We start from the raw sequence: 14423 nt of genomic DNA, 5'->3' as shown, positions 1-14423 counted from the left end.
ATGTCATAGGGCATCTCATGGGGAGGAAATGTTTCCTGAAATAGTCTCAAGTTTCATGCACTGTATGTGTGTATCCACTACGTAAAATATGTATGTAAAACATATTTCTCACTGTAAGTTGCAGCCAAAGAAGCCAAATACTCACACACGAAATTAAAAGCAAGCAGGGAGGAACGGGCCCTGAGGGCACATCTCAGCTTCTGCTCTGAGGATGCCTAAAGCAGATGACAGACAGCACCAAGAAGCAGGACACCTAACCCTCTATTCCCCTGGTCTGTCATGTGAAACATGTGGCCATAATAATATTAAGTTGCCTCTCAGGGGCATCAAAAGGAAGAATAAATAGAAATCATTATCAGGCACTTGGAAAACACAAAAGTGGGCTATAAATGCTTAATAATAATAATAATGATTTTAAAAAGTTACTTTCAGTGGCTGGTGGGGTAAGAGCAGCCTGTCAGCTTCAGCCTGTAACCAGCAATTAGTTTCTTTCCATACTATGGGAAGCCTGCTGCAGTAGCTGCAGTCTCTTTATGGTGGCACAGCTGGAGACAGGCAGGCTAAATTAATATTCTAACCTTGTTCCAGCGTACTCAAAAGTACTATAAAAAGGTACGAGATGAACTCAGCCTGAACTCCGGCAAACGCAGCCTCTCACCACCCCTCTCACCACAGATAACCACAGGAGGCACTGCCTCAAGAAAATCCAAGGCAAGTGGTACACAGCTCACCTCTGAGAGTGTATCATCTACTCTTCCATGACGTCACTTGTGACCTTTCCAAATCTCTGAGGAATTTTTTCTTTTTCCTCTTCTCCATTTAGCTTTTAGAAAGATTATTTGCAGACTGGTCCAAGCTAGGACCAGGCAGTGACGCCAACCATCTCCAGTTCTCTGAGGAATGATGATTCAGATGTGTTTTAAGCACCACACCATCTAGTCTACAGATCCTAGGGGAATGGCTCTGAGTGACAGGTGTTTAATGGCATTGACTCCAACTGTGTGATATATGTCATCTGAGACTCAAGCAGCAGTGGCTCTTTCTGCCAGCTGCTGGAGTTAAATCTACCTGTAGTTCTGCATTCCCAGTCAATGCCAAAAAATACCTACCGTCTTTTGTTTAAATATTGTCTTCCACTTAAAACCCTATTGACCAATAAATTATCTGAGAATTCTCAGAGCCATCCTGACAAAACAGAAGGCTCTATAGATAATATTTGACCATGTCTGAATACAGTTAAAAATACAGCAGAAATAGTCATGTAACCCACCACAGAAAATGTCAATTTACTTTCCTTCCAATGCTAATTAAATTTTAACGTGAACAGCCATCTTTAGTTTACTCTGAGGGGTAAGACGCACACAAGAACTTTCCATCCATGTTCTTTCTTAGTTCACCCAGAAGATCAGATGGACTGGGTGGCAGCTGCGCAGCCCTCAAACGGTACCAATCTGCTGTTCATTCGAGATAAAAGCCATACTTGTTTGTTTTCATTGTTAGGAGTATGTGGACAGCAGAGCCCCTTACAGGGAAAATCTGACAGGTTCCTTCTCTCCTGATGAAAGCAGCATCTCCACACTGGGTAACAACATGCACTTCAGCATTTGAAATTTCCATGTGTAAATGGCTCTCAGAATGGAAAGGAAAGCTCTGAACAAACCCCGAGATGATCTCAACTGTAAATCCTCTAGCAGTACACATAATTACTGGGTTTCAGAAAGGCAACGAGAACTCAGGAGACAAGTTCTCTGAGAAGACCTTGTTTTGAAAGGTGAACAGAAACCAAAAGATACCAGAACTGATGTAACTATCACTCCTCTGGAGTCCCGGTTCTGTCATGAGATCTGTTTAATCTCAATCTCAGAAACCCCCCCAGAGCCTACACCATGAACTAGAACGCAGGCAGATTACATCTCCAGAACACCAGAGGGAAGACTGAGATTGTAAAGTGGTACACATAGGTATCAGTTGAGAAGACTCTCAGATGAAACTATTAAAACCCTGTGGTTTGAGCCGGAGTAAATCAGAATGATGGTCTCCAAGGCTGTACACAGGGAGAGCCCCGAAGCACAGAAGGGCTACAACGACTGGAGTCAAACCCTGTAATTCTTCTCCAACTTAAGCTAGACTCTCAAGTACTGCTTTAAAAAAGAATTCCCCTCTCCTTCAAAGTCATCTGGAAAAAAAGTGGAAAGGTCACAAGTTTCATGAAAGACTGCCTCTATGGAGAAAGTCTTTCATGAAGCTTCTTTTTGAAGCCCACCTGAAGCCCACTCATCACCACCACTAACACCATATGAACTGCAGAGGGTCAGGCTAACCTCGCATCCTTACAAGTCCCAGCATGACCTCCAGTGCCAGCACTGTGAAATCTCGTCCCAGAGCGAACTTCGGTTTTGGGGTCTGAACCTTTTTACTGCTTACCTCTGAATTTATAAACAATCACACCCATTCCCACCAAAGTAAATTCTTCTGATCGCAAGTGTGGAAAAACTTGGAATTGGGAAGGGCTAGACCATTACCTTCTTAAATTAAAAATAATTTTTTCCCATTTAAAGGCAAATATTAGACTGTTATATTACTTGAGAAAATTGTTTTCTGAAAGCAAACAAGATACACTGAATATCCACCAGCAAAAGACAAACCCCTCTGCCCTTCCTTTTAAAGTCTGCCTCCTTATCACCTTCCTAATTTCGGAATTAGGAAAAAGACAGGAGTCTTTCTGTCTCACAGGAAAAAAGGCTTGCTCAGCTTCAGTATCTGTCAGACATCCAAGTGATTCTGGTTTTCCCTGAGGCTCTAAGACACTTACAGAACATCCTTGAGCTTCCAAGTTTACTCTGAGAATATTATACAAAATAATCCTAGGGAATTAGGATAATGGTTTAATAAATAGTTGTATGATGACAATTTGCTTTTATTTTGAAGAGGCACACAAACATAGGCTAGTAACAGAAAAAGCCCCCGAAATGTTAGAATGTCACGTGTTCTGTTTTCCTATTATTGCCAATCTTGGAAATAGATAGGGTCCATTAATGTGCTGTGATCTTGTCTTTTCAAATATGAACAGAGTAAAGGAAGCAACAGGTTCTAATGCTGACTCTGCCCACCTGAGAGAAAATGAACTTGTGATTGTAGTCCTCAGATTAAATTTGGGACCAGGACCAGACCCACCCAGATAAAGGGGCATTAAAAAGCAGCAGGGGGCAGACTGCAAGGCCACAGAGCATCCCTAAACAGGCACAGTGTTCGCTATGAGGAGATGGGCCTAGCTGAGTTTGGTTCAAGAACTAGATGCACTTGATATTTGGAAGTACTTCCTTAAATGGAAGCAAAAAGATTCATTCAATAACAAATGTTTATTAAGCACATACTGTGTGCCAGGCACTTGGAGACATATCAGTGCAGGAAAAACTAAGACAAAAACTGCTGCCCTTTTGTAGTCTGCGTTCTAGTGAGATGGGGCAGGAGGTGAAAATGAGTAAGTACATTAAACAGTATTTAAGATGGATAAGTGCTCTGGGGAAAAAGTAAGGTACAGGGGGTCAAGAACACTGGGAGTAGAGTGAGGAGGCCTTATCAAAAAGGCACTATTTTAGCAAAGGCCTGACGGAGGCACGTGAGCATGCAGATATGGGAATGGGGAGAAGCAACATTCCAGACATGGGAAACAGCCAATTCAAAGGCCCTGAGGTGGCAGCGTTACCTGTCTGAGGATCCTCCAGGAAGCCAGTGTGGCTACAGTGGAGTGAGGGGAGGAGCAGCAGATGAGGTCACCGAGATCAGGGGAGGGGGAGGCATGGCTAGATCATACAGGGGCTTGTAGACCACCGTTAGGACTCTGGCTTTTCCACTTAGAGAAAATACCAATGCAAGTTCTCCCACACTGGCGATGTAAACCTGAGTATAACAGCGCAGTGGTACAGCAAGAATTAAGCAGCCATCACGGCTCTGACAGGACTGTACCTGTGCGGAGAGGTCACTGGCAGTGTGTGCCTCACAAGGAACACGGGGCGAAGGGGAAATAATGCTAAGATACACTGCATCTGTTCCTGCTGCAGGTAGCTTCCTTATTTTTTAAGAAGTTTTACATGTCAGGCAAAATAAATCAGGAACGTAGAGCAAATGTATATTTGGTCTCTTTCTGCCAATATAGAACCCACCTGCCACGCGATACGGACCTATCTAGTTACAATGCAGAAACCTTTACCACAAGCCCCAAATGCTCTCTCTCCTCCTCCAGCAGCCCACGACAGAATCACCTGAGGCAGCTTCAGTTGCCAGAAGCAGTCAGCAGTATTTCACAGACCTTTCAGCCTGCCAGACAGGTAAGTTCCCCAAACCCCAAGGTCTTACCTTGAACAGGCTCTGCCTGACCTACACAGGCTCTACCCCTAAAGGCGCGATCTCTCTTCTTCCCTTTAACGACAGCTCTGTGCACCTCGTCAGGACTGGCTAATGCGCCTTCGGTTGCAGCTGTTGCACCACAGAATGAGGTTTCTCACCAACAGCATGCTCTTCAGGGCTTACTGTTAAACTTTAAAATACATTTCATACACACTGTCCTAAATCACAAAACGATGAAGGCAGGACTAGTAAACTACCAGTTAAAGTTATTAGAGATTCCACACCCCAGTCTGGTATGTCATGGGACTGAAGGCAAACTGAAAACTTAATAGAAGAATAGACTTCAGTAACAAGAGCGAATGAATATTAGTAATTTTAAAATCTTGGGGGAGGGGGAGGGTATAGCTCAGTGGTACAGCACATGCTTAGCATGCAAGTCCTGGGTTCAACCCCCAGTATCTCCACTAAATAAATAATAAATAAATAAACCTACCCCCGCCAATCAAATCAAATCAAATCAAATCAAATCAAATCAATCCTGGGGTAAAGCTGATCTAGAATCTAATCTAGGTTCTAGGTGATAAACACTGTCAGATTAGTTTGCAGCAAGTTGGAAATCAAGAAGGTTCCCAGGTGTGCCTACGTACTGCCTGCTATATTATTTAACCTTAATGTGGAAAAAAGGCAGGCACAGGTGGCTGTCAAGATGACTGGGCACATGGGTAGGCCACTGTGCACAGAAGCTGTGTCTGGGAATCTGGTCATAGTAGAAGAGGCAGACATTATTGTCAGGTACACAGCATGAGCTATGGAATTCAGAAGTTCTGTGCATTCATATTTGGAGTACCTGCCTTCCAACTCCTTCAATGGCTTCTGGAAAAGAACCTTGCTACTATGTCAAGGACCACCATTCATTCATACACTTTTCAAAAATACTGGAAAAATGTAAATAATATTTTTCTTTGTCTCTAAACTGTAACTGAGTCTAAGTACAGTTACCAATGTCTCCACTTCCAATCATTTTTTCCCCCTTAAAATTAGAACAATAAAACTAACTTCTGTTTGCAGTACACACAAATATATGTCCTTCCATAAACTTAGGCTTTCCTGAAGTGGAATGAAAGGGAAAATGAATTCAGATTGAATATACTTTCGTTACAGGCCCACCTGACTGCTTTTCAGGCCCTGTGAGCCTTGATTCAGAGAGAAACTTGTTCTATAAGACCTCAAATTGTAGAACTAGGATCTACAGATAGAATTTAAAGGAAGACAAATTTTAATTCAATATAAATAACTTCCAAAGAGTTTTAGGAAAAGGGAATGGGCCATTTCAGGGCAGTAAATCAGTAGCGGGATTCACGTAGACGCGGAGCCTCCAATCACTGCTAATACAGGGTCAATTCCATCGGAAACAGGGCTTGAAACAGCCAATATTAAAGGTCATCCTTCCAGTTGCAAGATTTTACATGCTTTATGTTTGCACATTCACACAGCCCAAAGCTTTTCTCAAGTTTTATTTTCAAGATGTATGGACCTTAATACCATGAAGCCTACGTATAATCTCTACAGCAAAAAAATTGTGAATGAAAGGAAATTCTTTTCCCATCTCACTGAACATGACAATATCACAAAATATTAAGAGAGTAAATATAAATGGGGACAGGATATGGGTCTCAAGTGGGCTTCAAATCCAGCTCAGGAAAATCCCAGGGTGTTTCCAACCTACAACACCCTCTAAGACTTTGTGTAAAGATTATCAGCCGTAATGAGAACACAGGGACTAGGAAAAGGTACCTACTTTTTACTCAGAATTCTGTCTCCTACTGCATGAAGATCACATGGTTAAATCTATTTTCTAATCAGTTATCAAACCAGAAATACAAAACTGATTTCATTTTTCACCACCAACTCCTAACTTACTATCATGATATAAAGATGGCTGAGATTTTAATACACGAAAACCCACAAATCACTTTATTACCCTGTAGAACTATTCTGAAATTTATTATCATTTGCTCAAGATTATTCTCAGCATGGGCTTCTATTACTTGGGTAATCTGATCTTTCAGGCTCTTTTTAATGAGGGACTAGTTCCCAAACTTGGGTGTTTTAAGAACTGAATTGTGGGTTTCAGGAACAACTGTCTCCTACCATTGAGGCCAGATTTACAGTCTACTAGACCACATCAACTTATCAGAATACGGAATTCTTATTTATTGCCTATGTGTGGTTATTCAAGCAGGGCAGTTGCTACTAACAAACATATTTCTAAAATAGTCCCAGAAGCCAGCAGTTGAGTTCTGGTTATCGAAAGACAAAAGATATTGCCTAGCAGAATTTTGATTATCTTGACAAAAAATATAAGGAGTGTTCTCAATGAGGCCAACCTAGTTTTTTAAAAAAAGAAACATCTAGTATGTAAGATACTCTACCTCTCAGATGAGATTAAAGGAAATGTTTATAGTCCTGATGTGACACGAAAACTTGAAGCAACAATCAGAGAAAGCAATTTTCTCTTTTCTTCCCTTTGGTGGTAAAATGTTTTCATTTCCCATAACCAAGATCTTTCATAACCATTACCTACATATTGTTAATGGAATATTTTAGATTCTGTTCTGTCTACAGGGGTTATTTCCAGCATCGGATCTATTTGTGACCTGGGAATCTCTTATAGTTCCCATAAGCTCCACCACTTCAAGGACTCAACGTCTATTCAGGCAGCATGTGGTCCCATAAAAGCAATCAGAGTGCACAGTCCTCAGCTGCGGATCTTGGAAGACCAAAGGAGGCTTTAACACTGAACTTGTCTGGCTTGCACAACAGTCAAGAAAAGTCAGTAAATGCCAAGCTCTGATTTGTTTCCTTTGATGGAAGCTGCTGAAAAGGTCTTCCGCTTGGAGGCATTTACCAGTTTTTCTGGTACAATAGCTACCGCTGTGGGTTTTCTAAGTGTGAACGGACATATGTAAGACATGAAGTATCAGGGACAGGCACCATCTGCAATGGCTGTCTCACAGGCTGCGACTGCAATGTAGGAGTAGCAAGGGACAGAATTTCCTTACGGCCGCACACTGGCAAAACAACAACAACAACAACAACAACAACACAAAACCTTTTTGGTTGACAAAGATATTAAAGAGGAATAAACAGGATTGTACGACTGCATCCTTTGCAGCTAGCACCTTCAGCACCTCCTGCCCTAATCATTCAAAGGTTAAATGAATAGCACTGATGAGTATTGCCTCATTTTACAATAGACATTCAAATAAAAAAAAGAGACATTTTCCTTAATTCATTCTCTTATTAAATACTCATCCTCTTATTAAACAACACTTATATGAGGTCTAAAGGTGATACAAAGATAGACAGGTAACAAAAACCATATACTAAAGGACTAATTTTTTATCCATAGGTTAACCTCTAACCATAAAGTAGTATAGAAGGAAGGAAAAAAAGAATTTTTATGAAGGTGCTATCAGACTTTCAGGTAAAGGTAATAGATTGAAAATCACAGCTAAATTTCTTTCTTCTAGAAAAAATTCTGGCAAAATTAAAGGAAAAAAATTTAAAGGCATAAATTCATAGATAGGGAAGAAAAAAATACAACAGCAACAAAATCTTGGTATAACTGTGAAACAAATGGATTAGCAGCAACACCACAGGATTTTCAAAGCCTTAGTACTAGCAGCACCTCTGGAACTGTATGAAGGGGGAATGAGGGGAGGGGGTGTTAAAAGAAAGAGGATTAAGATACTGTTAGAGTCCTAGATTCCCTGCCCCCCCCCACCACTACCATCCTGGGCTACTTCAGCCCCTCAGCCCCTTGATAAAACTAAAAGATTGATTCTCTTAGAGAGGGTAAGATAGGTGGTACATTGACGGGGATGCCAGGCATGGCTGAGGGGTGGTGGAGTAAGTGAATTTATGTATATTAAATGCTGAGACTCTCAAGCCCTCCTTCCCAATTTAGCTCCCAGGAGGCTGGCAGAAAGTCTTTATATTCTAAACAAGAGAGTCAGAGATAATTTTTGGAAGAATTAAGCCAGCCCCAAAAGAAAGACACCAAAGTACTGACAGAGAGGGTTCCAGCAGCCCTCAGTGATGGGTAACTGGAGCACCAATCCTGGGTCTCACGGGTCAGAGGGCTACCCTCTGATCTTCCTCTGGTCTCCTCAGAACCCTCGTATAGAAGAATCCACACGGGCAAAGAAACATGCCCAGCTACAACACACAGAATTTCCTGGCTAGAAGGCTCCAACACTGTTTTCAGGGCCTGCTTGAGATACTTCTACTGGTCATTTTTTCTGAGGGTCAGCAAGCATACCCTTAGGCCCAAGGCATGGCCAGAGGGTGGAGGTGGGATAAAGGACGAACAGGTTCTGAAACAGGGTTCTTCAGTTGCACTCCTGAGTGAACAGACGGGGAATTTTAACAAAGAATCAAATGGAAATCCTAGAACTGAAAAGGTCTATGAAATGAAAGTTATACTGAGTGGATTTAACAGAAGGTTGTAGCCTATAAAAGAAAGAGTCTGTATACCTAAAGACAGATCAATAGGAATTATCCAATCTGAAGAACAGAGAGAAAAAAACAAAAACAAAACCAACTAAAAGCCAGCCTTAGTGATCTGAGGGACAATATCAAGTGGTCTAACATGTGTGCAAGTGGAGTTCTGGAAGGAGTAAAGAGATACTGGGGTAGAAAAAAATGAAGAAATAATGGCAAAACTTTCCCAAATTTGGCAGAAACTATCAACTTACAGATCCAAGCTCAGTGAATGCCCAGGCAGGTAAATATAAGGAAAACACGTAGGTATGTAATAGTCAAGCTGCTGAAAACCAAAGATGAGAGGAAAAAAGACAGAGGGGGAGCCTAAAGGTCAGCACTAACAGAACTTTCTGTCATGATGGAAACAGTCTCCTTCTGCACTGCTCAGTCCGGTAACCACCAGCCATGTGAGCAGCTGAAATGTGGCTAAGGCACCTGAGGAAATGAATTTTTAAATTTTATTTAATTTTAATTAGTTTCAATTTATATAGCCACATGTGACTAGTGGCTATCATATTGAACAGTATAGCTAAGGGGACTTATGAGATATGTCAACCCATTATAATATGTGCACTTTACTGATTCAAACAAACAGAAATAAGAAAAACAAAGGTTAAGATACTGAGATAACCAGGAACTTGAACACTGAATGTATACTTCATGTTAAAGAATTCTTGTTAATTTTTTAATGTGTACAATAGTTACTGTGGTTATGATTTTAAAAAGAGACCTTGTGTTTTAAAGACATATATTAAAATATTTATAGATGGAATGATATAAATGTCAAAGATTTGCTTCAAAATAATATGGAGCTGGGCAGTGAATAGGGGATGCGGTAGAAATGAAACAACTCTTAACTATGGATTAACAATTATTGAAGCTGGATGATGGGCATACAGGGACTCATTACACTATTGTTTACTTTTGTAAAGTTAAAATGTTTTCATAAGAAGTTTTTATAGAGTAGAACAAAAGAAGAAAAGAGATCGAAAACAGGTCAAAAAGGGGCAGGTTGGTCCAAGAGGGTCAACATTGAAATAGCAAGACTTCCAATAAAAAAGAGAAAATGAAGGGAGAGCTATAAAAGAGAAAAATTCCCAGAACTGAAGGATTCAAGTTTCCACGTTCAAAGAGCTCAGTAAGTATACCTCACACAACAGGTGAGAAGGGACTCACACACCAACGCACATCGCTGTGAAATTTCAGAACACAAGGGATAAAGAGAAGATTCATGTAAGTTCTCATTGAGAAAGAACATGGCACAGAAAAACATCAAGAATCAGAATGATGTAAAATGATTATAAATCAATAAAAAGTGTTAAAAAAAAAAAAGAATCAGAATGGTTCCAGGCTAGGAGGGAAATGGTTTATCACCTAGAATGATATACAGAAGCCATCAAACAAGTATGAAGATAAAAAAGACATTTTAAAACATGTGAGGTCTCAAAGCTTTATTCTCTACATACCTAGTCTCAGGAAACTACTGGGAGATGTTTTTCATCAAATTGAAGGAGTAAATCAAGGGGCAAAAAAAATAGAGTAGGAGAGCCAACAGCGAAGAGAGGTGAAGGGAATGAAGCACCAGAGCGATGATGAAAATCCCAGGACAACTTCAGGTGTTCAAGAAAACCAGTCCAGCCTGGAGCAGGTCAAGACTCCAAGAGGAGACTTTAAGAAAGTGAAACGGGTAAGACTGTTCTGAAGGGTCTGATTTCACTGGAATTTGGGAATGAATTACAGTTAACACAAAAAATTAAGCAAACAAAGAGAGACAAGTATTAATAGATAAGTATTCAAATATTTACAAGAAGTTTTATGGACAAAAAAAATGATCACACTATGTAGCTCAGCTCTGACAAGTATCTACCGGCTACAGGGTATTAATAATGTAAATAATCCTGATTAAAGCAAATGATAAGACAGCTCTAGCAGGAAAATAGGAAGATAGGAAATATGCATGCAGACAATGGTCATAAGTGGGGAGATGGAAAGGAATACCCAAAATGGAAAAATCCAGAAGTTGCAACACAAGATTGCTATTTAGACATAGAGAAGTATAAAAGGTATCAACTAAAAGCTGCAAGAGAAGAGTGACTCTGTGGAAGGAGGAATTGGGGGCCATGCTGGGGAGAGAAGGCGGGGGGCTGGGTTTTTCTTAATTAACTATAGAACTGGTAGACTCTAATATATTTTTATAATCCTGATAAAATTAAAACTTGAAAGAACAGTGCTATCAACATTCTCGTAAGAGTTTACAGCCCAGCGAAAAAGGAGGCCGAGCAGCTGTGAGAACTCTACAGCATCTATGCAAGGACTGGGGGGACACACATTACGTCCTAATTCTAATGTCCTCCCGCAGATACTGACTTGAAGAAGCAGTCACCTGCCAGGCGTCAAGTTTAAAGGAGTATATTGTGAAAATGTTCTAAGCAGCTAACACAGATGAAATGAAAACAAGAATATCAGAGTTAGAGAAAACTTCATTTAGAGATAATTCATTTAGACATTTGGTAAGGTTTTTGTTTTATTTAAATAGAACCAATTCTCTTTTTTAAAGGAATATAATTATATGATATAAATAAACTCAAGAGAAGCTCCCAATGGGGGCGAGCTAAACTTTACATTGTGTAATATTTATAAGTTGGATTCACAAAGGCTTTTATAGCCAACATTATTAGAATAGTAGAAAAATGTTCTAGGTTCAAATCTCTGCTAGGTATTTAATTCTTGTCTCTAAGGTATAATCTATTTTACATTTTAAGAGGGAAAACAGTGTCTTTTTAACCTTTCAGTAATGTTTCAAATAGACTATAAGTCAGTAAGTAATTTGATGAACATTTTAATGAAGTTTTTGTACCAAATGTTTCATTACAATTCTGGCAGCTAGGTTTGATTTATTTGTCGTATATATTGATAGCGAATTAGCCCAGATAGCTAAAACCTACACTGCATTCAAAATTTCATTTCCTCAACCCTCATCCCCACCCCACCCCCCAATTTGATGGTCTGAATTATGAGAAAAGTACTAATTTTTCCTACATGAGCATTTCCTACAAATCTTTACCTGGTTTTATCTAGACCTTTATGGCCTAAGCTTGTTCATACTGGGACAAGAGCAGAATGGAAGCTGAAATCTGAAGTAACCCACCCACCTTAAGCTAGCTATTAGTTTCACCAGCAGACATTAAATACAGCTGCTCACAGGGGGAAAGAAAAGTTTATCTTTTCTGAAGTTTTTGCTTATATTCTCCATTGGGAAATACCAATTAATAAGAACAACAGCTACAATTATGACATCCTTGAAAGAAAGGAAACCGTGGGGAAAACTTGGAAAATCAGTAGTTGACTACAGATGGAATTTTCTTTTTTTCCTAGAAAAGCTGAGATGCTTTGTTAAACTCTGTTTAGATGGAACATTTTTAAGCTTGTTTTTAAAATAATGTCAGGTTTGTGAAAACGAAAACTTGCTAGTCCTAATACCATATCCATACTTTTGAGAGAGTATCAACTTTTCTCATGAAAGAGTTCCTATTAGGGATGTTCATTTCACTGAATGTGAAATGGAAATGCAAATAGGAAACTAAACTGACATTTATTTATTTACTGTTTCCTTTCTGTTTTAAGAGCAGAAAATTTGGCCTGGTTTCTGTGACCCAAATTCCCTTTCCTACTTCTAAAGTAAAGCATTCTCACACTCATGCTGACTGTCCTCAAATATTAAGCTTGAGGCTCTGTGGGCCAACAGGAGGTTAGATTCCAATGAAAAGAGAGCAGATGTAGATTTGGGTTAGTTAGTTACTTTAGGATTCTGTGCTGGAAAAGCCCCTTCACACATTACTCTCATCATAGTAACAGCCAATTCCTTCTGCACAGTAATCCTTGTTTTGTTCTTCTAGTCTGAGCCAAGTTATACTGTGACTCACTCATCATCACTCTAAGTCATGACACCCTTTGCTGAAAAAAAGGCAGTCAACTAGTGTGGCAAAAAGGTAGTTAGTCAACTGGCAAGCAGGCTCGGTGCACTGGTATTTAAACTCCTGGAGAATATTACTCCAAGTAATTTTATAGCTGATGTCTCACCATGAGTACTAGGCCCCCTACACTGGTATTTCCAGCAGATTGAGCAATGGGATCCCACCTGTTTCGATTAGAAAGTGGAAGACAGGTATTTTTCTCTTGTCATTTAAAACAAATTTTACAGTTTCATTCAGACCATTCTATCATTTCAAGTTCTCGGTAGAAGGGGAACACCAATAATCTTTGTTGTGCCTTCTGATTGTCCTCCGCAGTGCATCCCTCCCCCGCTTCCCCATTAAATTATGAACTCACTTTCAGTAGGGATTTTCTTTTCAGCTGGGAGTCTTTATGGCCTTGAAGTTTAGAACTGTTGCAAAAGGGCTGCTTTGCATGTACTCCTTCCAGGTATCCTAGGTTTCATCAGTCCTGGTTCCATTTTACGTTAATTTATTGGTTTGGAGAATTCTGTACCTACATAGTACAAATTTGGGCCCTGAATTTCTCAGAAGAGGCCATTCAGAACCCTGGTCAGAGAGAAAATTCTCTCATTGCTTGTCCTTATGCAAATATTTTTCTAGTTCCCCTTTCATTGAGGGAGTTGTCCTTCCAGGGTCTCAGCTTTATGCAGAGATTGGTTACAGTTCCTCATCTCAGGCTGGCCCACGGCTGTCGCCCCTGGCCTTGTGAGCATTAAAACCCCCAGCTCCTAGGGCTTATATCTATATTCATATCCCTTCAGCTTACATGCTTATAGCTCTGCCCTCATGTTTCTTGAATCCTAGAAGGCTTACATTTCAAAGAGAAATTCAAAGTGGTGAAAATGGAATGAAACTCTAAAGCTAGTACTTAAGCATTCTAAAAATCCAGTATTTTCAAGATCAGGAGGCTCTTGCAGACCTGACACAGCTCTGAGCTCCTCTAAGACGTGCTGTACTTTTCTGCACTTATACATGTGCTAATTATTTAAGTCCAGATAACCCAACTATTTATGGTTGTGTGTTCAAACCTCTACTGAAATCTATTCTCTGACATTCAAATTCCCTATGGAAGTGTTTTAAGGAAAAAAAGTTTGTAAATAAGATCTTTAAAAGTTTCTCAGTGTTTGTTGAGTAAAAGAAAGGAGGATAACTTTCTCCGTCAATGCATGACTGACTCCTGTGATTTTTTTCTTAATGAAAAATAAAAGTCTTCTCCAGAGCGTTATTTCAAACCTGATTCTATGACCAAATCTAATGTAAGAGAGAGAGGCTGTTTTCCTTATAAACAAAATTAAATTGGCAAGATATCAACCTGTACCCCCGAGTGAAGTAGAAGTCTGACCTGCAGGTTGTTCAGAGGCTCCATCTTCATGACTGGGCCCAAGGTGTTGAGAGGCAGGGAGACGTCAATGCTCTGGTTTGGCATCAGTGGTGTATGGATGGCCAGAGGAGTGCTGGGGATGACACCAAAGCTACGAGGGAGGATGAAGAAAACCCAGAGGTTAATCAAGAGACAGGATTTGGCCATATCTT

The 14423-nt window shown here is 40.1% G+C and overlaps 1 protein-coding gene across 2 annotated transcripts in view; it reads right to left on the bottom strand.

Moving 5' to 3' along the window:
- The window catches only part of AP2B1 (adaptor related protein complex 2 subunit beta 1), a 102530-nt gene that overhangs the window by 18551 nt on the left and 69556 nt on the right, over positions 1–14423 (bottom strand). For both annotated transcript variants that reach the window (XM_010949160.3, XM_010949161.3), the window contains one exon: positions 14233–14362. In XM_010949160.3, the coding sequence (XP_010947462.1) occupies positions 14233–14362 (130 nt within the window). The remainder of the gene's footprint in view (positions 1–14232; positions 14363–14423) is intronic.

This window comes from Camelus bactrianus, chromosome 16 (assembly GCF_048773025.1).
Source record: "Camelus bactrianus isolate YW-2024 breed Bactrian camel chromosome 16, ASM4877302v1, whole genome shotgun sequence".
NCBI lineage: Eukaryota > Metazoa > Chordata > Mammalia > Artiodactyla > Camelidae > Camelus > Camelus bactrianus.
Note: the sequence above shows the minus strand (reverse complement) of the source record. Positions and strands in the feature narration are given on the sequence as shown.